The sequence below is a fragment of the Schistocerca cancellata genome, chromosome 4, assembly GCF_023864275.1.
Source record: "Schistocerca cancellata isolate TAMUIC-IGC-003103 chromosome 4, iqSchCanc2.1, whole genome shotgun sequence".
Classification (NCBI taxonomy): domain Eukaryota; kingdom Metazoa; phylum Arthropoda; class Insecta; order Orthoptera; family Acrididae; genus Schistocerca; species Schistocerca cancellata.
This window is the reverse complement of record NC_064629.1, coordinates 240,235,677-240,262,969: the sequence shown is the minus strand read 5'-3', so window position 1 is coordinate 240,262,969 and position 27,293 is coordinate 240,235,677. Positions and strand designations below refer to the sequence as shown.

The 27,293-nt window shown below is 38.7% G+C and overlaps 1 protein-coding gene across 1 annotated transcript in view; it reads left to right on the top strand.

The window, feature by feature from the left end:
- Positions 1-8,562, top strand: part of LOC126184041 (inactive phospholipase C-like protein 2) — a 749,749-nt gene extending 741,187 nt beyond the window's left edge. Inside the window, exons 20-21 of the mRNA XM_049926398.1 lie at positions 269-583; positions 6,292-8,562. Of these exons, the coding sequence (XP_049782355.1) occupies positions 269-583; positions 6,292-6,603 (627 nt within the window). The 3' untranslated portion in view covers positions 6,604-8,562. The remainder of the gene's footprint in view (positions 1-268; positions 584-6,291) is intronic.
- The last annotated feature ends 18,731 nt before the right edge of the window (positions 8,563-27,293 follow it).

Genomic DNA, 27,293 nt, shown 5'->3' with positions numbered 1-27,293 from the left:
ATATTAAAAACTCATAAATTTCTAAGTACTTCTTGTATGTTAAAGAGATATGAATGGCACTGAAACCTGCAACTATACTATATTTGCATATTTATGAAACAGTCATTACTGACCAATTTGGAAGAATGATTTGCATAGTATCTTGAAATTGTATCATTTTGGGGTTGATGCAGAATAAATTATTGTTATTGTTATTATTTGAAACTATTATAGAACATGGTATGCTAAATACACCAGAAACTTAAAAAATTGTTCTTTGTTTCTGCAGCTACAAATGGTGAGAGTTCAAGGGTCGGACATACCAGAATTTGTTGACCGAAGTCTGGTAATTTTGGAGAAAGCACTTAAAAGTTCACAGTACATTTTAGAGCATAGTGATAACCTGGTAGCTGAACTTGAGAGGAAATTGGATGTCATTCAAGTAGATTATGAGGATTTCCCACAATTAGCAGTGTCGGTTGGTGCCACAGGAAAGAGACTAAACACTTTTGTGGAATATTTTGTTGTGAATGTGCGGAGACTGAAGGGGCAAATTGACCTACTAAAGACATGTAAAGAAGACTCCCAACTCTTTTTAACACAGGTAATTCCAGCTGTAACTTATTGTTCTTAATGCCTGTGCAATCAACTGTGAAATCTGTGGAAAAACTGTTTCAGCTTAGATTAACTGTCTGAAATTTATATGGTGTTATGATAATATATTTCAATTATCAGTGACTGTTACTTATTTCCCCTCATAAATGTGATGTTACTAACACATTAACTGTCTTAATTAAATACCAGGTATTGCTCTTAGAGCTATTACATGTGTGTGTGTGTGTGTGTGTGTGTGTGTGTGTGTGTGTGTGTGTGTGTGTGTGTGTGTAGTTCATGCAAATGTCAGTGACTCGCATAAAAACCAAAATGTTGTTTGAAGTGTGTGTATGAAATTGATAAATTGGCTTCAGATAATTCTAGCAAAATATTCTGTTCGAGGATTCTTAAGGATAAAACCATCAAAATATGAAGAATAATTACTAGTTCCATTAGTCTCTTCATTTCTAACTCAACAGTCTCTACATGATTTCTGAATGATGAAATCATTTTAAATGTGTACCACAGGCTGTTAAATTCTGTGTACAACATGACCTTTATTGCATCATGTAATGTGCTATATTACTAGCCAGTTTTATCCTGTGGCCATTTTCAAGGGCAGTTGTGTCAGTGATGTGTGTGCTATATTTAAAAACCACTTAGTTCTACATGGGAACAGAGATGTGTGCCCACTCACACATGTTGAAAATCTGGATGTCTATAGTCTTGTACATCAAATACTGCATATGGGGGCATATTTTGAAACACATCATATGACTAAATTGCTGTCAACAAGTGGCTTCTAAGTCCTTACTTAATGTATTTAACAGCACAATAAGCCCTTTAGCTTACAAAGACATAAATACATTATGCAAGGAATTAGAAGCTATTTGTTAACAGCAATTTAGTTACGCAATGACATGTTACAAATTGTGTTCCTGCATGCAGTACGTGATGTGCAAGACTACATATGCAGATTTTCGACATGTGTGTGTGAGAACAAGTCTCTGTTCCTACATAACATTAAACAGTTTTTGGATATGAAACACATATCACTGACATAACTACATTTCAAAATAGCCACAGGCTAGTAATGTAATGTGTTACACAATGCAATAAAGTTTATCTTGTGTAAACAACATGACAGCATATGGAGGACATTAAAAATTGTATTATCATTGAAAAATCAGTAGTTCCACCATCAACTGAGGAAGGCTGCTGTATGATAGGTCTACAAGAACAGCATATGATGGTATTAACCTGGTAGACTCACAACAAGTCTTCAGTGGCACATGATGAATTGAAGTCTTGTACTCTGGAACCGTTTTATTTGATGGTCTCAAAGTTCAGTAACTGATGCAACACTACTCATATAGGTTTGTTATTTACAGGGTGTTTCAAAAATGACCGGTATATTTGAAACAGCAATACAAACTAAATGAGCAGCGATAGAAATACACCGTTTGTTGCAATATGCTTGGGACAACAGTACATTTTCAGGCAGACAAACTTTCGAAATTACAGTAGTTACAATTGTCAACAACAGATGGCACTGTGGTCTAGGAAACTCTATAGTATGATATTTTCCACATGTCCACCATGCGTAGCAATAATATGGCGTAGTCTCTGAATGAAATTACCCGAAACCTTTGACAACGTGTCTGGCGGAATGGCTTCACATGCAGATGAGATGTACTGCTTCAGCTGTTCAATTGTTTCTGGATTCTGGCGGTACACCTGGTCTTTCAAGTGTCCCCACAGAAAGAAGTCACAGGGGTTCATGTCTGGCGAATAGGGAGGCCAATCCATGCCGCCTCCTGTATGTTTCGGATAGCCCAAAGCAATCACACGATCATCGAAATATTCATTCAGGAAATTAAAGACGTCGGCCGTGCGATGCGGCCGGGCGCCATCTTGCATAAACCACGAGGTGTTTGCAGTGTCGTCTAAGGCAGCTTGTACCACCACAAATTCACGAAGAATGTCCAGATAGCGTGATGCAGTAATCGTTTCAGATCTGAAAAATGGGCCAATGATTCCTTTGGAAGAAATGGCGGCCCAGACCAGTACTTTTTGAGGATGCAGGGATGATGGGACTGCAACATGTGGCTTTTCGGTTCCCCATATGCGCCAGTTCTGTTTATTGACAAAGCCGTCCAGGTAAAAATAAGCTTCGTCAGTAAACCAAATGCTGCCCATATGCATATCGCCGTCATCAATCCTGTGCACTATATCGTTAGCGAATGTCTCTCGTGTAGCAATGGTAGCGGCGCTGAGGGGTTGCCGCGTTTGAATTTTGTATGGATAGAGGTGTAAACTCTGGCGCATGAGACGATACGTGGACGTTGGCGTCATTTGGACCGCAGCTGCAACACGGCGAACGGAAACCCGAGGCCGCTGTTGGATCACCTGCTGCACTAGCTGCGCGTTGCCCTCTGTGGTTGCCGTATGCGGTCGCCCTACCTTTCCAGCACGTTCATCCGTCACATTCCCAGTCCGTTGAAATTTTTCAAACAGATCCTTTATTGTATCGCTTTTCGGTCCTTTGGTTACATTAAACCTCCGTTGAAAACTTCGTCTTGTTGCAACAACACTGTGTTCTAGGCGGTGGAATTCCAACACCAGAAAAATCCTCTGTTCTAAGGAATAAACCATATTTTCCACAGCACACTTGCACGTTATGAACAGCACACGCTTACAGCAGAAAGACGACGTACAGAATGGCGCACCCACAGACTGCGTTGTCTTCTATATCTTTCACATCACTTGCAGCGCCATCTGTTGGTGAAAATTGTAACTACTGTAATTTCGAAAGTTTGTCCGCCTGAAAATGTACTGTTGTCCCAAGCATATTGCAACAAACGGTGTATTTCTATCACTGCTTGTTTAGTTTTTATTGCCATTACAAATATACCGGTCATTTTTGAAACACCCTGTATATTAAGACTCACTTTGGTGATGACCAGCTAACTCTTATTCTTTACATATTGCTAACAGTTGATCAACAAGAAAATCATTAATAATTCTCATCTGATCAGTTCAGTTTTCTCAAAGAAAATAATGCCAACGAACCACTATAGTAAGTGCGCATAATAGGTTCTAGACAGTGGTAGTTTGTTCAAAACACAGTCCCATATTGAAGTCCTCTCTTATCTTCCCATAACCTCTGAAAAGTCTTTACCAATAACTAGGAGAAAGGAGTCAGATAATTACAAACATTTCTTGGAGTCAGTCACTGGGTCATCACTAGTATATCAACACAAAAAGCTACATTGACTTCTGCAGCCAGGCTGTTTTTACACTCAGAAATTTACATGATAATGAACTTTAACTGCAAAATTTTCCATTGATATGCAGATTTTGATACATCTGTTGACAGAGTGATTCTTAGGCATAAACTCAGAATAAGCTCACAAAAAATATAACACAAGTTGCTACATGATGGTTTCATATTGAGTGCTACTTGGAGACTTTGAGACAGAGATATGAACCAGGTGATGGCTTAGGCGCACACTGTCAATCTATTGTCTGATGGAGGTATGTCCATAGATAAGCATAAGGATAAGTAACAAAATCAGTAATTACATTTTGCTTTATAATGATATAATAATCAAATTTAGTAGTGGTGTCATTCTCTTGAATCAAGTAAGAGTTTTGTTTTACTGTATATTAGACAACTGTAAAAATAATAAAGATTTATGTACTGTTTGGATGATACAATGTAGTGGTTTAATAGTTTCATGTAAATTTTACAACTCCCCAATTTTCTTAATTTCTTAATGAGCACTTTGTTCAGGTAATCAAATTTATTATCTGGTTCAGCATAATTAGGGCAATAAAAGTATAGCATCAGATCTTAAAATTTCAAATAAAAAAAAAAAGTACTGTTGGTTGGTTTAAAACTTCAGTTATGAATAGTTTTTGAGTTAATGGCTTTTTAGATTAAATAAACTGGTTAATGGAAAGTATGAAATTGGGGCTATCAAATGGGATATGTCTTCTTGTGAATAAACAGTTATTAGTTCACAACATTTTTGTAATCACATGTCATTTGAACATTATCAATTTTTCTTGATAGAAAGGGTTTCCTGTAAAGGTAAATGAACCATTTGAATGAGCGTAGTTTATCCTTCCCTCACTTCCTAAACAGTGTGCCACCAGGCACTCTACCAACATATCCTTCTTGTCCATCCCTGTGATCCTTTTGCTCTCAATCCTCTAACCCTAACCTGAGGGTCCCAAGAATCTGCCTATGGCCTCCTGTTGCATTTTTTTTACCCACTACCCCTCAGACGCAGGCCCACCTGTAAAGCATCTGCATGATGTATTAGCCTCCTTGCAACAAGGTAAGAACACAAAAAAAACTTTGACGAATAAGCACCACTAAATCATGAGCACCAACTGGACCACCTGGTTACAAAACATTCTGCTCAACAAAATGTAGTTAACTTAAAAGGCTGCTTTACAAACCTCCTCACCTAAAGTCAGCTTTTCTTTATTCTGCAGATAGAAATCCTCTGTGTAACAGATCCATCAGGCCTGTAACTTCAATGTCCTCCATCTGCCTCTAATCTTCTCCCATTTCCACCTGTTTCCTCCCTCCTGTCTCCAGGCCAGTCTCTCTCTCCACTGTTACTTTCCTATTAAACTCTGGCTTATTCATATTTTTCTTCCTTTACATCTTTCTCTCAATTGTGATCCTTTATCTCTGCCTTGTACTTGTCAATACATTTCCCCTTGTGGCTTCCAGATGTGTTCCTCGAGTTTTTTGCATACACTTGCTTGTTTCACATCATCTTTCCTAACCCTGTCCCTGACTGTTATTCTTTTTCTGAACATCTCTTTCTTTCACCCACCTTAGCCATGATATCACTCAGATTGCAGTACTTGTGTAGGAAAGTTCTTCCCAGTTTATGACATCTGGTATAGCAATTGTGGGTAGTATTTTGAAAGAAGAACAGTCTTGGTTGCAGGGGAAATAATAATTTTATTGGTGTGTTTGGCCTTCTCAGGTATGGTTAGAAAATTTTAATATATTGCAAAATTTGTGTTTACCACATCTCTGGAGACCATTGTGTGTACCTTAAACACACCAGGGTCAGTTGAAAAAGCAGTGCTGGCAGAGGACCACACTTACAGGTTCTGAAACCATGCAGCACAATCTGTACACTAAGCAATAACTCATTTCAATCAGACTTTCCTCAGGATATGTGTGAGAGTTGTGTGTATCTGTTGAATGAAGGTGAAGGTAATGATTGTAATGTATAGTATGATACCAGGCTTATCTTGTATTACTATCAAAGAATTAATTAGTGAAACCTTCGCAATATAGTCATTTGAAGTTATGTTGAGTCTCACTAAAAACGAACACATAAAAACTTGTAACTTTGATTGGAACGGATCATTGCTTAGTGTACAGATTGTGTTATAGGGTTTCAAAACCTGTAAGTGTGGTTCTGTGCCATCACTGCTTTTTCAACTGAGCCCAGTGTTTTTAAGGTACACCCAAAAGTCCCATCAGATGTGACAATTCCAAATTCTGCAGTATACTAAAATTTTCTAATGATGCCCCTGAAGGGAGAAATGCCTCAATAAAAGTATTGTTCCCCCTGAAACCAAGACTGTTTTTCTTAATCTTATTCAAGTAATTAATTGTTTCCTACATTATATGTAGCTTATGACAGGCAACAAAATTAATATCCAATATTTTCCTTGCAGATTGCTGATGCTGCAGCTGTCATGGAGAAATTAAACATTGGGAAAAAGCAACCGCATACTTCAACTAATGTTTCCAAAGTGAAATTAAACAAGAATTTATCTGTGGAAAAACAGTCCTCAAAGCTACATTCAGATTCCAGTATTGCATCTACTGCACAACCTAGCTCATCAGGATCTTCATCTGGTGAAATAAAACTAAAGAGTATTTTGAAGAGACCAACTAATAACAATCAACATGAAAGTGTGGACTGTGAAGAGGAATACTTTGGTAACAATGTAACAACGAACAGTGCTACAGGGACATGGATGTAGAGATGTGTTACCTCTGTATAGACGGTCTATTAATTCAAAGTAATGAAATCGTTGCCAAAGGAAGGAGATAAACAATTCTGTGTTTTTCTCCTGTCACAGGTGTGTGTGTGTGTGTGTGTGTGTGTGTGTGTGTGTGTGTGTGTGTGTGTAGTGAATTACACTAATTTTTCCACAGTGTTTGGTGTTCATTCAAGAATTTCTAGGATAATGTGTGTATGTAAGGATTACTATATTATTAAAAACATGTAAAATATTATTAAGGCACAGTAAACTGAGCTGAGCTTCTTGCATGCTTTTGTTATTGTATGAGAGACAGAACTCAATTAATATGAATGCAATATATAAGGCCATAAGTGAAATGCCTTGTGTACATGTGCGATTCATGCTGATGTTGAAATTATAAATTTATTTTTGTTTTTTATTTTTATATGGTGCCAAACTATTTTAAGAACTTGAAAGTTACAGGTACATTAATAAATACAGTGTACATTGTTTCATCAGCTGCATATTAAAATTATTTGTAATGGCATAAAAACACTTCTGTTCACATACATTACACCTTGCATAGCTATTGCGTTGTGGAATATTATCTACTGCTTCTAAAAGAACAGCAGTTGCATACTGTTGACATTTATGAAACTAGGAGTAAGCTAGCTATTTCTCACTTATTGTACCACAACCTTCTCATATCAGTTAATCACCAGTACACAAAAGAATTGTGCAAAAGTTGACATATGCTTAAGATAGATTATAAATTATTTATGTTCAGAATAAATAACAATAACATGTTTAATTTTACTGTGACTAAAAGTCTGACAATGTGAGCTGCAACTAAGAAATTTAAAAAGGTTAAAAACATTCTACTTATTGTTAGAAAGTTAAAGCAGTGAGGTGTTATTGGGAAAGGCAATAAACATTGCATAAGTCCCTGCTTTTGATAAACAGCAAATGTGAATTTTTAGTACGTACAAAATTGAGTTGAAAATAAAAAGGAATATTTCTTTCAACATTTCAGGGAAATTTGAATCATGGTATGACCAAGTCAATTATTTATAGATTTTGGATCCAGTAACAGACTAATAACCTGAATGAAATAATAGGTTGTCAGATGTTTACAGGAATGTTCAGTCACTGTAGACGTATGCATTGTCAGAAATTTCAGTTTTTTTCTCCACTCCAAAGAATTATTCTCCATTCCCAGACTCCAACAAATAAATATTTGTTTCTAACATTTTTACTCATTTTACTGCTCTTTTAGGGATTCTCAGTGAAATATCCTGAATATTTTGTGAAATATCAAATATTTTCATTTGAGAATAAGATTTTAAATTTTATAACCTATCTTTCTTAACCTTACTTAAAATAATAACAAAATGATGAGCTTCCAGAACAGTATTTTCATATGTACATATATTAATGATCTTTAACTGATGTTATGTGATTGCACATCTATAGACAGCATAGCAGAAGGAAGTCTTTCTTGTGTAGAAGCAGCATTGGACTATTTTAGCTGTTTTATTTGTGTTCTTTCCTGGATATTAAAGTTTAGAACATTTTAGTTTCATTCTTATAGTTAACAGTTAGTATGTTCACAAAACAGACCAAAATCAAATGAAAATATTGGCTGTGGAATAGTGAGACTTTATTAAGCAACTAATACATATCTACATAGCTTCTAACAATGTTCTGTTGTTATAGTGGAAATTTTGAGTGAAAATAAGTATAAACTGATATTTTACACATACCTGTGTTCACTATTTGTGGAATCAATGTTGTTAATTTGTTGGTTGTTACTTCCGTAAAAAGCTATATTTTTAATAATTTGTTGAAAGAAGTATGGTGTAATTTGTTAATATCTTAGCACTTGAATCATTTATGTACTATGCAGAATTTTAAACTCTGTAGTTCCTTGTTTAAAATATTTTTTTTTTTTTTTTTTTTTTTTTTTTTTTTTTTTTTTTTTTTACCATAAAGGAAAATTTTTCTGAGACTTTTGTGTCTTATTTAAATATCCTGTGCAGCATATAATTTCACTCTTTTGTACAATTTGCCATCCCATTAAACAATGTAAGGTATTGGCAGGTACAGTTCTTTAATGTATTTGAGTGAAGTCATTGTGAAAGTTACAAAATCTACTACCATCGAATTCTTTGCTGTGATAATTTTTGGGTCTCACTAAGTATATAACATCAGGTATTTACTAATGACTGATTTCCTTATGCTTTGACAGTCTCTTCTTCACAACAGTGTATTATTATATTTAACATTTTCTTACAGAAGACACTGTCAGGGATGCCAAATAATGGTCTAAATAATTTAGGCCTGTAATCTGATAAAATATTTTCTTACACTGTATGGATCCAGTAATGGTACCACATGTAAAAATACTATTTTCAAGATACATAAAATCCATAACGAAAATAGTGTCAAAAATCTAAACTGTTTATTGATCCCTAGTAACCTAAAATCTTGACACTGTAAAAATATGCCATGGTAATAATTTAAGAAGTACAGGGTCCAGTATGTGAGGATATTTGATTTCTAGATAAACATCATACAGCATTTTTTTCATACTATCTGTTTTACTGCTAGCATGTACAGAAGGTAAACTGTGTTTAAAAGTTTTGTTTATACGAAGTAAGTGTTCTGTGAAAAACATGTAATCAAAATGTTGAGAGTATTGGGTGCAGCAATGAGTGAATAATCAGCATTCGGTGTGTGAAACTTTTTTCTTGTATGGCTTGAGAATTCTCTTCAATCTTGTACATAACGTATATTTTTCCACTGTGTAAATATGTAATAAAATTCTTTATGATATTGTAAAGTGGGTGAGCTGGAGATAAGTATCAAAAATGTTCTTAACAAAGAATGGAAATGCACAGAAAAGAGTGCACCATTTACAAAATTGTAATGAACATGTAACTGTTTATTTGAAATTTAAAATAACAGCAAGTTGTTTCATAACTTTCATAAATTTTATTTATACCTAGCCCCAAAATTTTGTTGTCAAAATGGCATAATACATTGAGACATTGTGTGCATTTTTCTGAAAAAGTGACACTTCCCTTTATATTATATCCACAACATGGCACTAGCGCTTTCTTTTTCAGTGTCGCAAAATATAATTACGTGCAGAATACACAATTCACAACACTGTTGGAAAATCTTTTAGTAATAAAGTCTGAAGAAGTAATCTGTTTTTGGATAGCTTTTATACAGTATGTTGTTGTAATTTATATTTGTTGCATATTAATGCCATCACTATATGCTTCTAACAAAAGTAAGCTGTAGAAATTGATGTCACTGTTATCACACGGTTACTACTCTAAAAAAAATTGTAGAATGTAGATAGTCTCTGACTGTCAATTATTCCAAGAAAGTCAACCAAGTAACTAAAAATTTGCTGAATCTCTTTTTGATACTCTTCTTTAGTTCATATCCTGGGAAACGTTTTTCGCTTATGGTTGATACACCCAAAGCAGCCACTGGCTGGCTTTGCTTCATGAGGCACAGTGATTAGTTTTGCAAAGTTTTATTTTTATTTATTTATTTACTCATCCATGGATGATTTTGTAATGATGTAGGATTTGTGGCTCAGTGGTAGATATCACCCTACTTGGGAGGGGGAAAAAAAAAAGTGGATGGATCAATGATGAACCTGAACAACCTCATGGTATGTCCACCTCAAACAAATACAAAAACAATAATGAACAAAATTAGATTTTAAAAAAATGTGGTAAAGTGTCAGACTACAAATCTAAAGGTCTTGTGTTCAATCCACAGTGAGTACTAGATTTTTATTTTTTACTTATTTCTTTCACCCATGGAATACTTGTTGGTGTTAAAAATGCTGAGTTGCACCATGATTCAGAATCCATGTTAAGCTTTAGGTCATCCAGTAACTGGCTTGATAAATCAGTTCAAAGGTTGAGGGAAGGCAATAGCATACCACCTCCAACAATACCATGCCTAGTAAAGCACAGAAGTGTTCAAAACTATCATAATATTTATGACTGCTTTACTTTTTTAGGATATGTCATCATAATACAATGAAGATAAATAGCTCAAAAAATATATACTCATAGAATATACAAGTATGGTTTTATGAGGATAGGACACGTGGTCAGCAATGGCTTTGATGAAGAAGTCATCCCTGCATTTTCGTGTAAAAAAAAATTAGGAGAACCTCAGAATAATAAATCAGATTGGCAAGACAGAGAACCCCGATCCTTCCAATTATCAGGTCAATGTCTTACTATCTGCACTACCTCATTCATTTGGTCCCTATTGTTTAATTTTCTTCAATTTACACACAGTTTGCTACATGTAATGTATTATACAAAATATGAAGCACAGTTTTGTTCTCAATCACCCACTGGTGGCTCCTGAACCATCAACATCTTGCTACGTCCTTTGCACTAACTTCAATCTGTTTACAAAACTGTCTGCAGGTGCATAAGCATGCAAATATGTCCTATGCTCATCTTCATGTCCTCCTCTCTGTCCACCTGAAATATTGAGTCGGCATCCTCCCCCCTCCCAAAACGAGTGAAATGTTGAACTTGAGAGAATGACAAGACATTTCCATTGTGCACATGGCTCATGATTTTCTTGTGAAAGTATTACACTGTGTTACAGTATTGTAAATTGTTCACTATTCTGCATCCTCTACATAATGTCTAATTCTGTAGTGTGTGTTATAAAGCATATTTTAGCTGCATTTTTAAAAAGAACTGTATTTGTAGTCTTTTTCATCTTTGGACAGTGTATTGTACACTGGCTCTTGTTCCATGATATAAGGAGAACTATTAGTGATGGTAAAGTTTTTCCTAATTTGCATAATAGATTGTGAAATGCACTCAGTTGGTGCAGTAAGAAAACCCAGTCTTTTAAACAGTTCTTTAGAGTGAGCCTGAATACTATTTCTAGTTATTATTTGCATTACCATTTTCTTCTGTTTAATTTCTGGAAAAGAATCCCATAGCTAAGCTGATAGTACACAAGACATTGGCTGTTACAAACTGGTCATGGAACCCTAAGAGCACAACATCCTAATGGCATTCTTTTTACTATAACCTTTGTGTGCTCAATCCAGGTTAAATGACAATTAACATTCATCCCAAAAAAACTCTGCATTTGTCACACAATCGATAGAGTCATCATCTATGTGTAATGTGACAGAGTTGTTTTCCCCCTTTATGCTGAAGTGGATATTGCATGTTTTCTTAATATTCAGTGTTAATTTATTGCAAATTGCCTAACTGCAGGTATCTGAGATTTTCATTTGATTCTGGTGTTTTGTCACTGACTATGATGTTGCTATCATCAACAAATACATATGTAAACAAAATGTCAGATACAAGTCATACCAAACATATTTTCTGAAAATAATGTCAAGATGCCAAATCATCACTAGTGTGAAGAGAAAAAGACACTCGAGTGCTATTTACGTCAAAAGGTATGTGTAAAACTGTGTGTGGACATGCACGGTTCATTATGAGAGTGAGTTCAGTACGTAAACAAGTCAGACCTGGATAATGACTATTGGAAATTTAGTGTATAGGTAACTCTCCAATGTAATAACCACTAAATGTAATGGAAAAGTATAAAAAATATGAAACAGACAAGAAAATATCAAAAATACCATTAAAATGATCAAATACACTAAAGGAAAAAATTCCAACATCAAAAATGATTAAGGTAGTGTAATGAATTTTCAGGAAAACATTTATGTAGGTAACACATTTCAGTGATTAACCTTGTAAAATGACAGGTTAATGTAAGTGTGACATAAACCACTGCAAATGTGAAATGCTGGTGCATTAATAACCAGTGTAACTGCCAGAATATTGAATGCAAGCATGCAAACTTGCATGCATTGTGTTGCATAGCTGCTGTATGTCAGTTTGTGGGATGGAGTTCCATGGCTGTTGCTCTTGGTCAGTCAATACAGGGATGATTAATGCTGCATGTGACTGATGCTGGAGTTGTCATCAAATGATGTCATGTATGTGATGGAATGGGGTCAGATGTGGTGACTGAGCAGGCCAAGGCAACCCATAAACACTCTGTAGAGCATGTTAGTTTACAAGAGCAGTATGTGGGTGAGCTTTATCCTGTTGGAAAACATCCCCAGGAATGATGTTCATGATTGGCAGCACAACAGGTCAAACCACCAGACTGACATACAAATTTGCAGTCAGGGTGCCCAGGATAACTGCAGGAGTGCTCCTGCTGTCATATGAAATCATATGCTAGGCCATAACTTCAGGCGTAGGTCCAGTGTGTCTAGCACACAGACAGCTCAGTTGCTGGCCCTCAACTGAACTCCTAACAAACGCTGCTGCAGATGCAGTACGATGTGCCAGAGCTATACACCAAACACAATGATCTTCCCCTTCAAGTTAATGGCACATGGCCACCCGGAGCCTGGTTTTCTTGCAAGCTTTCATTATCGTGACCTCTGCTTCCATCAGTCATGTATAATGCCTACATTCCTGCCAAGTCTTTCTGCAGTATTGGAGAAGAATCTCCAGCTTCTTGTAGCCCTATTACATGACCTCATTCAAACCCAGTGAGGTGTTGATAATGGTGTCTGTCACCTTAAGAGCATTCTTGACTAACATCAACCTACTGCATCCAATCTCAAAGGTACTATTACAGCGTATATTTAAATCAAACCTGATATGTATCCTCATAGTGACACAGCCAGCAACACACTAGTGGAACTGGCATGAAATCTAAATACATATCATCTCCTAGATGTAGAAACATGCCTACCAACTTTTGTTTGTCACACAACTCCTTTTTGGTGTCGACATATTTTTCCGTAAGCAAATTGACAAGCAAATTGATCTGGCATACAGTCCAGGTTCTGGTTCTTCCCAAAGACATCTGATCTGGTTAATCATCAGCCTGTGAGAAGTCTAGACCATTTCTTTCTTTCTTTCTTATTGAAAATTACTGCTTGTTAACTGGACAGCTGAAATAGACTTCACAACCCACATATTTGTGCATAATAGAACTGTAATTAAATAATTAATATTAATAATACCACGAAAAAGGAACAGAAAAAGAAAAAATAATTTCCACTACTGCAAAAACTGTTATTGACCTACTAACCAATTAACCATCTACTACTAGTACTACTATTTGTATTACTGCTTTCATGACCACTATCAATACACTACTTTCATTTCTACATTCATTAGGGTCTAAAGTTTTTGTGGAACTACTACAAGTAAGGTTGTCTGTACAGGCCAGTACATCTCCATACACAGCCTCACAAAAAAAAAGAAAAAAAAAGTGAAGCATACAGAAGAGTAGAAAGGAAACAAAATGAAGCTTCACAGTTTGAGAAGGTAGGTAATGTTATTTCATTGATTACAAACTTGAGTTAAATTTACAAAGAACTTGGCAGTATCAGTCCATCAGTATGATACTGCAGTGACTCTTGCCTGGACGTATGCAATGACTGGGAAGGGTTTCATAAAACCAGTGATCGTCAGCTGAGGCAAGCTGCCTGTTGTATCTGGTCCCTGATATTCTGGATACTGGCACTAGGAGGGATTTGACATCCAAATTGGTCCCACACATGTCATGCAGACAGTTCATAGAGACATCTGCCATGTGTGGTCAAGCATTGTTCTGATGAACAATGGCACCATGACACTGTCATATGAGAAGCAGCACATGAAGACACAGCATGTCTGTGACTGACTGTTGCACCACCAGACTTCCATCAGTTACTACCAGCCATGACCTGAAGTCATACGTGATGGCTACCCGTGCCATGACACCAGGAGTTACATCACTGTGCCTCTCCAAAACAATGGAAGAATTGGACCTGTCTTCAGGTCACCACTCTGACTGTTGGTGATGGTCATCCTGGGTAGTGCAGAAGCACGATTCATCACTGAACACAGTGCAGTGACATTCATCAGCAAACTATGCTTACCGGTGATGGCACCACTCCAAACCCCCAGATTTGTTATGTTGTTAACAGCAGCCTATGCACGGAATGGCATTTCCCTAGTCCAGCTGCTCCCAGTCTCCAACCAACGGCATAGAATAACACAGAATATTGTATTGAGTCCATAACTTGTTCCCTGATGACAGGCACAAATGTGAAGGAGTTACGATGTGCTTAGTGCACAATACAGAGATCCTCCCTTATGGTGGTCAGACGTGGTCAACCAAAACCTTGATGATGCGTATGCCTGCCTCACACTTCTGTGCAGTCCAACACTGAGCCACTGTCACATCCAAATGCCCCACAAATTTGGATATTGCTTTACTTGACCAACTTGCCTAATGTAGACCCCACAATGAGCCTACTTTGAAACTGTGTCAGTTGCTGACACCTCTGTCTTGCACAAGCATGTGGCATTCTCATGCCCTTCACAGTGATCACACATCTGATGCAGTTCTCTCCCCTTATAGACCCTATCAGGTCTAGTAACAACACTAAACATGAACAACAGTAATGTATTCTAGTTATCATTCTGTCATGAAGGATGGCAACTCTGATCATTTCATACCCACTAATGGTGTGTGCATGTACAAAATTGCGATGACAGATGATCGTGTCTTGCTGCTGCTTCATTTCCTTTGTCAGACAGTGAATCATATATGACCAACCAATACTGAAGAGGGCAAAATTCAAAATAATGACACAGAAAAACAGACCCAGAAGAATAACACCATCTCCACTGAAAATTCATTGTCACCACAACACAAATAGCTAAAAACTATTTCATAGGCACTTTCTAGGTCTGCAAATACCTACCTGAATTTGGCATTGAGTACACTAATATCTGTAGGACAATAAATGAACTTGGTATCATTATAGTACTGTGAAGACTAAACAGAGTTGGTATAATACACAAACACCTGCCATTCATGGAATGCAAATGGTAGATCACTTAATGAACCTGTAATAGCTCTTGTAGAAAAGTTTTGAGTACACTCATTCTGACTGTGTGGCAAGCAGTATTAAAGTTGTTTACAGGGCCTTTGGGAAGCACAATGGCAGAGTGAACACATTTGCATAACATTATAGTTGCTGCATAATTAGGCACATTAGAGCCTTGCTACAGCTAAGCTGGGTTTCCACATGTAATAACAGCAATGCCACAGCAAGTGGCATGGCCACTGATATGGTATTGATGTTATTGATGCCATGTGCTGTTGTTCCCAGAAGCTCCTGAAAAAAATGTAGTGCCACTGGTTTCCAATATGGCATCAGCTGGAGTTATTCATACAGACATCATTGTTGTCATTGAAGTTATGGCAATAGATCTGAGCCAATAAGAATCTCGTGTGTATTTTTTGGTGACTGACAGCTATGCTTCTGTGGGGATTTAATTTCAATACAGCACAGTTCATGACTACTTATCCACATGCAATTTCTAACACTGGTAATGCATGATGAGCACACTGAATTACCAGTACATTGGTAATGCACAATGTCACATTCCTGCCAAACACTGGATCATGAAACTGGACAAAAGTTACTGGGAGCTTTCACCCAACCAGATACTGTTTTTAGTGGATTACATAGTATGACAAACAATATGGAGCAGATTATTTGTGGGGTGAAAAGTGAGAGTGATTATGTTTCTCCTCCCACATGGGTTGACAGACCATGTGGAACACTTGCAATGAATTAGCGTGGCACAACCCTTTGATCCTACTAACTTCACCAATGAGACAGATCTACAATTTTGGTACAAAACTATTCACTTGCTGGACCAGATTGTCATGTGAAACTTCCTCATTAAGAATATGGCTCACATGCTTTCCATTTTGATTCTGGACTGGAAATTGAGTAGATGAACAAATTTCTTCCCTGAGTCACTCGAGAAGAATTACAGTTTATCTCCCACATCATGCAAGATCAATGGGGCTCTGTATGATGACACCCCTGGATCACATAACCTAGGGCCATATGAACACAATTTTGGTGATGTTCCTACACCATGGTTTGCCATTGCAGAGGCTGTTCTGATTACTCACAGTGTTGTTGATAACACATCAAAATTTTCTGCTTTGTTTTGCAATACTGCTGACTATGCATATATCATCAGTGATGTCATGCAATGGCCTCTGATCATCTGCAAGTTTGAAACTGCAAAGGTAGCCTTCCTGCAAAGGTTCTCCAAATTGCCAGAGCAACAAATTCATCAGGCAGATTATACAAAAAAGTTAAATGGCAGAACACCTTCCCAATTCTGGCAACATCAGCCACGGACACTACTCTTATGTCTGATGATGCATTGTCAGTGATATGGCAAAAAGTTACCTCCTCAAATCAAAGTTTCTTTGATTTCAAATGAGGGAGATATGTGTGTGAACTAATAACAGATGACTGACCAGATATTTGCACTTCCAGATCAATGGCATTACTACATAGGAGCCAACAAACTCCACCTGCAGTACTAATGGGTGGACTGAGTAACCTGAAAGTGCTGCTGTCGGTCCCAAGCCAGGATAAAGGAGGAGGGTTGGTACCCAAATAAGCCATAAAAGAGAAGCCAGGTCACATCTCAAGGCACCTCTGAGGCTCACTACCCCGGGTGTAGCCCTGTCAATACCTAGGTGTTGACCCCAACATAAATCATTCGATTAAGCATGATAGCAAGTTTGCTTATAGAAAGCACTACCCTAGGTGGTAACCTATCCACTGTTGTCAATGACAACATTAGTGAGAAAACAGATTCTGGTGAGCTCACACCAACATGCAAGACATCAAAAAGTAAGAAAGTAACTTTGCTACCTTCAATGTTAACTCACTCCTCAAAACCGGAAAACTGAAACATGATACACAGCTGAATCAGCATTTGAATCTGAAGGACTTCACATTATAAGGGGAAAACCTGGCAAGAGAGTAATGAAGAATGTACCTCAACTGGGCACAGGCTTTATAATCAATTAACAAAATGTGGGAGCCATCACTGACTTCATCTCCAGAAACAGTAGACTTTCCACACTTACCTTTAGGTCCACAATTACCTTTAGGGGAGCAAATAAGGTTTATACACTGGTCAATGTACATGCTTCCACAAATGAGACTAATAGAACTGAACCAGAGAAAGTACAAGAATTCTAGGAAGACCTGGAGAAAACACTATTGAAGATTCTAACTATAATGTTATCATGCTAATTGGTGACTTCAATGCTCAGTTAGGGAAAGAGAGGAGGTTCAGAATCATAACTAAGAACTATCCAGCCCACAACAGGACTAGTCAAAATGCCGAATGACTAGTGGAAATTTGTAAGGCCTTTGATCTGATAATGAAATCAACAGCGTTTAAACGCCTCCTCATGTGTACAAATTTAGACCCAGATTACTTTATATCCAAAATAAAAATTAAAATTCTACCAAGAGCCCCCCAGAAAAAAACACTACCCATAATGTAAAATATGTTACAGAGAAACTTAGAACTAGCAGAGATTTTGAGGCGAGCTTGAATCAGAAGAACTATCAAGGTTGGGAACATAGCAGGAGATACCGAAAAGCATTATTATCGAAAATTATCGACTTATCAAAACATACGACGTATCCAACATTATCACACAATGGAAAATTATCCAACTATCGCAAATAAACGATATCGAAAATAAACGATCTCACGAAAATAGCCGATACCGATTTAAAGGATCTGAAAAATATAGATCCATCGAAAAATACCGTTCCCTGGAAAAAATATCGATGTAACAAAAAAATATGTATCCCTAGAAAAATATAGATCGCTCGGAAAATGTCGATCCCTAGAAAAATGTCGATCCCTCGAAAAATATAGATACCCATCGAAATATATCGCTCACTTAAAATAGCGGTATCTCAAGAAATTGTGACGTATCGAAAAATATTGATATTTCGAAAAAGATCGACACACCCAAAAAATGTTGATGTCTCGCAAAATTAAAAAATCGAACACTGGAAAAATATCGACACTCGAAAAATATGAATCTCGCAGAACACGAAAAATGACGATCACCAGAAAAATATCGACCTCTCGAGAAATATCGAACTCTCGAAAAACGACCATAGAAAAGAATCGATATCTCTGAAAGTATCGACCTCTCGAAAAGTATCGACCACTCGAAAAGTACTGACATATCGAAAAGTATCGACATCTCGTAAAGTATCGATCTCACAAAAGAAACGAACACACGAGAAATATCGATCTTTCGAAACATATCATGCTCTCAAACCATTGACGTCTCAAAACATATCGATTACACAAAACATAACGACATCTCGGAAAATATCGATCCATGGATAAAAACATCGACGTCTCGAGAAGTATCGACGTCTCGAACAGTATCGACGTCTCGAACAGTGTCGAAGTCTCGAACAGTGTCGACGTCTCGAACAGTGGTCGACGTCTCGAACAGTGGTCGACGTCGCGAAATGTGTCGATGTCGCGAAAAATGTCGACGTAGCGAAAAATGTCGACGTAGCGAAAAATATCGATTTCTCGAAAGATATAGATCTCACGAAAAATACCGACCTCTCGAAAGATACCGACCTCTCGAAAGATACCGACCTCTCGAAAGATATTGACCTCTCGAAAGATACCGACCTCTCGAAAGATACCGACCTCCCGAAACATACCGACCTCCCGAAACATACCGACCTCCCGAAACATACCGACCTCCCGAAACATACCGACCTCCCGAAACATACCGACCTCCCGAAACATACCGACCTCCCGAAACATACCGACCTCCCGAAACATACCGACGTCCCGAAAGATACCGACGTCCCGAAAGATACCGACGTCCCGAAAGATACCGACGTCCCGAAAGATACCGACGTCCCGAAAGATACCGACGTCCCGAAAGATACCGACGTCCCGAAAGATACCGACGTCCCGAAAGATACCGACGTCCCGAAAGATACCGACAGCCCGAAAGATACCGACCTCCCGAAAAATACTGACCTCCCGAAAAATACCGACCTATCGAAATTTATCGCCCTCTCGAATATTATCGACCCGTCGAAAAATACCGACCACTTGAGAATATCGACCACTCGAGAATATCGACGACTCTAAAAATATCGACCTCTCGTAAATTATCGCAAGTACCGATCTCTCGAAAAGTATCCATCGCTCGATATGTATCAATCTCTCAATAAATATCGCATGATAAAACTTGATCTCTTTAAAAATATTTACGTCTCGAAAAATATAGGTCTATAGAAAAATATCGTTCTATAGAAAATTACTATCATGCAAAAATCGATATCATGCAAAAATCGATATCGTGAAAAAGTCTATATCATGATAAAATCGATATGACGAAAATGTCGACATCACGAAAATGTCGATACCACGAAAATGTCGATATCACGAAAATATTGATATCCCGTATATACCGATATCCCGGAAATATAGATATGCTGGAAATATCGATATCCCAGAAATATCTATATATCGAAAATATCGACATTCCGAAAATATAGGTCACGAAATATATCGAAATCTCAACAAATATCGACCTCTCGGAAGTTGTAGACCTCTAGGAAAGTGTTGTGCTCCCGAAAGGTGTCGGCCTCCCGAAAGGTGTCGGCCTCCCGAAAGGTGTCGGCCTCCCGAAAGGTGTCGGCCTCCCGAAAGGAGTCGGCCTCCCGAAAGGAGTCGGCATCCCGAAAGGAGTCGGCCTCCCGAGAGATGTCGACCCCTCGAAAGGTGTTGTCACGACAAAAGGTGCCGACCCCTCGAAAGGTGCCGAACTCTCGAAAAATATCGACATCTCGAAAATTGCAGATCTCTCGAATGTTATCGATAGTATCGACGTCTTGAAAAGCATACATCTCACGGAAAGTATCGATCTCTCAATAAATATCGATCTCTTGTTAAATACGATCTACCAATAAATATCGATCTCACGATAAATCCTACCTCCCGATAAATATCGATCTCTCGATAAATCCGATATCTCGATAAATCCGATATCTCTAAAAATATCGGTTTCACGAAAAATATATGTCTACAGAAAAATATCGACGTCTCGAATAATACCGACCTCTCGAAAAGTACCGACCTCTCGAAAAGTACCGACCTCACGAAAAGTACCGACCTCTCGAAAAGTACCGACCTCTCGAAAAGTACCGACCTCTCGAAAAGAACCGACCTCTCGAAAAGAACCGACCTCTCGAAAGATACCGACCTCTCGAAATATACCGACATCCCGAAAATACCGACCACACGAAAAATACCGACCACTCGAAAAATACGGACCACTCGAAAATTCCGACCACTCGAAAAATACCGACCGCTCGAAAAATACCGACCACTCGAAAAATACCGACCACTCGAAAAATACCGACCACTCGAAAAATACCGACCTCTCGAAAAATACCGACCTCTCGAAAAACACCGACCTCTCGAAAAATACCGTCATCTCGAAAAATACCGTCATCTCGAAGAATACCGTCATTTCGAAAAATATCGACCTCTCGAAATTTATAGCTCCCTCGTATAATATCGATCTCTCGAAAAATATCGACCACTCGAAAAATGTCGACCACTCGAAAAATATCGACCACTCGAAAAATATCTACCACTCGAAAAAAATATACCACTCGAAAAAATATACCACACGAAAAAAATATACCACTCGAAACAAATATACCACTCGAAACACATCGACTATTCTAGTAATTTCGACCGCTCGAAAAATACCGACCGCTCGAAAAATACCGATCACACGAAAAATACCGACCACACGAAAAATACCGACCACACGAAAAATACCGACCACACGAAAAATACCGACCGCTCGAAAAATACCGACCGCTCGAAAAACATCGACCACTCGAAAAATATATACCACTAGAAAAATATATACCACTCGAAAAATATATACCACTCGAAAAATACCGACCACTCGAAAACTACCGACCACTCGAAAAGTACCGACCACTCGAAAAGTACCGACCTCTCGAAAAGTACCGACCTCTCGAAAAGTACCGACCTCTCGAAAAGTACCGACCTCGCGAAAAGTACCGACCTCTCGAAAAGTACCGACCTCTAGAAAAGTACCGACCTCTAGAAAAGTACCGACCTCTAGAAAAGTACCGACCTCTAGAAAAGTACCGACCTCTAGAAAAGTACCGACCTCTAGAAAAGTACCGACCTCTCAAAAGATACCGACATCCCGAAAATACCGACCACTCGAAAAATACCGACCACTCGAAAAATACCGACCACTCGAAAAATACCGACCACACGAAAAACATCGACCACTCGAAAAATATATACCACTCGAAAAATATAAACCACTCGAAAAATACCGACCACTCGAAAAGTACCGACCTCTCGAAAAGTACCGACCTCTCGAAAAGTACCGACCTCTCGAAAAGTACCGACCTCTCGAAAGATACCGACCTCTCGAAAGATACTGACCTCTCGAAAGATACCGACATCCCGAAAGATACCGACATCCCGAAAATACCGACCTCTCGAAAGATACCGACCTCTCGAAAAGTACCGACCCCTCGAAATTTATAGCTCCCTCGTATAATATAGACCTCCCGAAAAATATCAACCTCTCGAAAAATATCGACCACTCGGTAAACATGGACCATTCCAAAAGTTTCGACCGCTCGAAAAATACGGACCACTCGAAAAATACGGACCACTCGAAAAATACCGACCACTCGAAAAATACCGACCACTCGAAAAATACCGACCACTCGAAAAATACCGACCACTCGAAAAATACCGATCACTCGAAAAATACCGACCACTCGAAAAATACCGACCACTCGAAAAATACCGACCACTCGAAAAATACCGACCACTCGAAAAATACCGACCACTCGAAAAATACCGACCACACGAAAAACACCGACCACACGAAAAACACCGACCACTCGAAAAATATATACCACACGAAAAATATCGTCCACTCGGAAATGTCGACCACTCGAAAAATGTCGACCACTCGAAAAATGTCGACCACTCGAAAAATGTCGACCACTCGAAAAATGTCGACCACTCAAAAAATGTCGACCACTCGAAAAATGTCGACCACAAGGAAAATATCGACAACTAGAAAAATATCGACAGCTCGAAAAATATCGACAACTCGAAAAAAATAGACTATGTCAAAAGTATCGACAACTCGAAAAGTATCGACGACTCGAAAAGTATCGACAACTCGAAAAATATCGACAGTTCGAAAAATATCGTCAACTCGAAAAATATCGACAAAGCGAAAAATATCGACAACGTGAAAAATATCGACAACGCGAAAAATATCAACTCGAAAGATATCAACAACTCGTAAGATATCGACAACTCGAAAAATATCGAATACTCGAAAAATATCAACCACTCGAAAAATATCGACCACACGAAAAATATCGACCACTCGAAAAATGTCGATCACTCGAAAAATGTCGCCCGCCTGAAAAAAGTCGTCCGCTCGAAAAACGTCGACCACTCGAAAAACGTCGACCACTCGATAAACGTCGACCACAAGAAATATGTCGACCACCCGAAAAATGTCGACCGCTCGAAAAATATCGACCACTCGAAAAATATCGGCCACTAGAAAATGTCGACCACTATAAAAATATCGACCACTATAAAAATATCGACCACTATAAAAATATCTCCACTCGACAAAATATCGACCATGCGATATATATCGACCACGCGAAATATATCTACCTCACGGAAAATATAGACCCCACGGAAAATATAGACATCGCGAAAATTATCGATAGTAACGATCTCACGATAAGCATCAATCACTCGATATGAATCGATCTCTCAATAAATATCGATCTCATGATAAAACTAGATCTCTCTAAAAATATCGACATCTCAAAAAAAATAGGTCTATAGATAAATATCGGTCTATAGAAAATTACTGATATCATGGAAATAACGATATCACGAAAATATCGATATCCCGGAAATGTCGATATCGCCGAAATATCGATGTCACGGAAATATCTATAACCTGGATATATCGATATACCAGAAATGCCGATCGCCAGGAAATATCGATACCTCGAAAGTGTTGACGTCTCGATAATATCGATATACCGAAAATAACGGCCACGAAAAATATCGAAATCTTGACAAATATCGACCTCTGGACAAACTTAGACCTCTCGGAAGTTGTAGACCTCGGTTGTCGACCTCTCGGAGGGTGTCGACCTCTCGGAGGGTGTCGACATCTCGGAGGGTGTCATGCTCTCGAAAGGTGTCATGCTCTCGAAAGTTGTCAACCTCTCGAAAGGTGTCGACCTCTCGAAAGGTGGCGACCTCTCGGAAGGTGTCGAACTCTCGGAAGGTGTCGACTTCTCGAATGTTGCCGATCACTCGAAAAATATCGACATTTCGAAAATTATAAATCTCTCGAATGTTATCGATAGTATCGACGTCTCGACAAGCATCTATCATACGGAAAGTATCGATCTCTCAATAATATAGATCTCTCAACAAATATCGATCTCTCAAAAATATCTAACTCTCGATAAATACGATCTCCCAAAAAATATCTATCTCACGATAAATCCTGTCTCACAATAAATATCGATCTCTCGATAAATCCGATATCTCTAAAAATGTCAATGTCCCGAAAATTAGATGCCTACATAAAAAAACTGTCCTCTCGAAAAATACCGACCTCTCGAAAAATATCGACCTCTCGAAAAATAACGACCTCTCGAAAAATAACGACCTCTCGAAAAATAACGACCTCTCGACAATTTACGACCTCTCGACAAATTACGACCTCTCGACAAATAACGACCTCTCGAGAAATACCGACCACTCGAAAAACACCGACCTCCCGAAAAACACCGACCTCCCGAAAAACACCGACCTCCCGAAAAATACCGACCTCCCGAAAAACACCGACCTCCCGAAAAATACCGACCTCCCGAAAAATACCGACGCTCTAAAAATACCGACGCTCTAAAAATACCGACGCTCTAAAAATACCGACTCTCTCGACAAATATCGATCTCTCATGAATTACCCGCCTCCCGCGAATTACCCACTCGAAAAACATAGACCACTCGAAAAACATCAACCATTCTAAAAATTTCGACCGCTCGAAAAATACCGACCGCTCGAAAAATACCGACCACACGAAAAATACCGACCACACGAAAAATACCGACCACTCGAAAAACATCGATCGCTCGAAAAACATCGACCGCTCGAAAAATATATACCACTCGAAAAATATCGACGTCTCGAAAAGTACCGACCTCTCGAAAAGTACCGACCTCTCGAAAAGTACCGACCTCTCGAAAAGTACCGACCTCTCGAAAAGTACCGACCTCTCGAAAAGTACCGACCTCTCGAAAAGTACCGACCTCTAGAAAAGTACCGACCTCTAGAAAAGTACCGACCTCTAGAAAAGTACCGACCTCTAGAAAAGTACCGACCTCTAGAAAAGTACCGACCTCTAGAAAAGTACCGACCTCTAGAAAAGTACCGACCTCTCGAAAGATACCGACATCCCAAAAGATACTGACATCCCGAAAATACGGACCACTCGAAAAATACCGACATCTCGAAAAATACCATCATCTCGAAAAATATCGCCATCTCGAAATTTATAGATCACTCGTATAATATCGATCTCTCGAAAAATATCGACACTCGGAAAACACCGACGACTCGGAAAACATCGACCACTCGAAAAACATGGACCACTCGAAAAACATCGACCATTCTAAAAATTTGACCGCTCGAAAAATACCGACCACTCGAAAAATACCGACATCCCGAAAGATACCGACATACCGAAAATACCGACCTCTCGAAAGATACCGACCTCTCGAAAAGTACCGACCTCTCGAAAAGTACCGACCTCTCGAAAAGTACCGACCTCTCGAAAAGTACCGACCTCTCGAAAAATACCGACCTCTCGAAAGATATCGACATCCCGAAAGATACCGACATCCCGAAAATACCGACCACTCGAAAAATACCGACCTCTCAAAAAATACCGACATCTCGAAAAATATCGCCCTCTCGAAACTTTTAGCTCCCTCGTATAATATCGACAACACGAAAAATATCGACCTCTCGTAAAATATCGACCACTCGAAAAATATCGACCACTCGAAAAATATCGACCTACCGAAAAATGTCGACCAATCAAAAAATATCGACATCTCGAAAAATGTCGACCAATCAAAAAATATCGACCACTCGAAAATTATGGACCACTCGAAAAATATCGACCACTCGAAAAACATAGGCCACTCGAAAAACATAGGTCACTCGAAAAACGTCTTCCACTCGAAAAACGTCGACCACTCTAAAAACGTCGACCACTCGGAAAACGTCGACCACTCGGAAAACGTCGATCACTCGAAAAACGTCAACCACTCGAAAAACGTCGACCACTCGAGAAATGTCGGCCACTCGAAAAATGTCGGCCACTCGAAAAATGTCGGCCACTCGGAAAATGTCGGCCACTCGGAAAATGTCGACCACTCGAAAATTGTCGACCATTCGAAAAATGTCGACCACTCGAAGAATGTCGACCTCTCGAAAAATTTCGACCACTCGAAAAACGTCGTCCACTCGAAAAACGTCGTCCACTCGAAAAACGTCGGCCACTCGAAAAACGTCGGCCACCGAAAAACGTCGGCCACTCGAAATACGTCGACCACTCGAAAAATGTCGACCACTCGAAAAATGTCGACGACTATAAAAATGTCGACGACTATAAAAATATCGACCACTACAAAAATATCGACCACTATAAAAATATCGACCACTATAAAAATATCGTCCACTATAAAAATATCAACCACTATAAAAACATCGGCCACTATAAAAATATCGACCACGCGAAATATATCGACCACGCGAAATATATCTACCTCACGGAAAATATAGACCTCTCGGAATATATAGACATCGCGAAAATTATCGATAGTAACGATCTCACGATAAGCATCAATCACTCGATATGAATCGATCTCTCAATAAATATCGATTTCATGATCAAACTAGATGTCTCTAAAAATATCGACATGTTGTAAAATATAGGTCTATAGATAAATATCGGTCTATAGAAAATTACTGATATCATGAAAATAACGATATCACGAAAATATGGATATCCTGGAAATGTCGATATCCCCGAAATATCGATGTCCTGGAAATATCGATATCCCGGAGATATCTATATATTGGATATATCGATATACCAGAAATGTCGATCTCCCGGAGATATCGATACCTCGAAAATATTGACGTCTCGATAATATCGATATACCGAAATTAAAGGCCACTAGAAATATCGAAATCTTGACAAATATCGACCTCTGGACAAACTTAGACCTCTCGGAAGTTGTAGACCTCTCGGAAGGTGTCGACCTCTCAGAAGGTGTCGACCTCTCGGAAGGTGTCGACCTCTCGGAAGGTGTCGACCTCTCGGAAGGTGTCGACCTCTCGGAAGGTGTTATCCTCGGAATAATCCAAAATGAGTTGAGTTTTAGAAATGAAATCACAACCCAGCACCATATTTACCGGCAAGCTAGCAACGAGAGAAAAGGTCATTGGCCATGAAAACTGTCCTACCGAAACACTACCCTTAACCCACCCCGTCAGAGGAAACACCTGACCATTGGCCACACGACATCTCCGAAGCCGGATTTTTTCAGGTATTAGTTTGGTAAGATTGCCAAA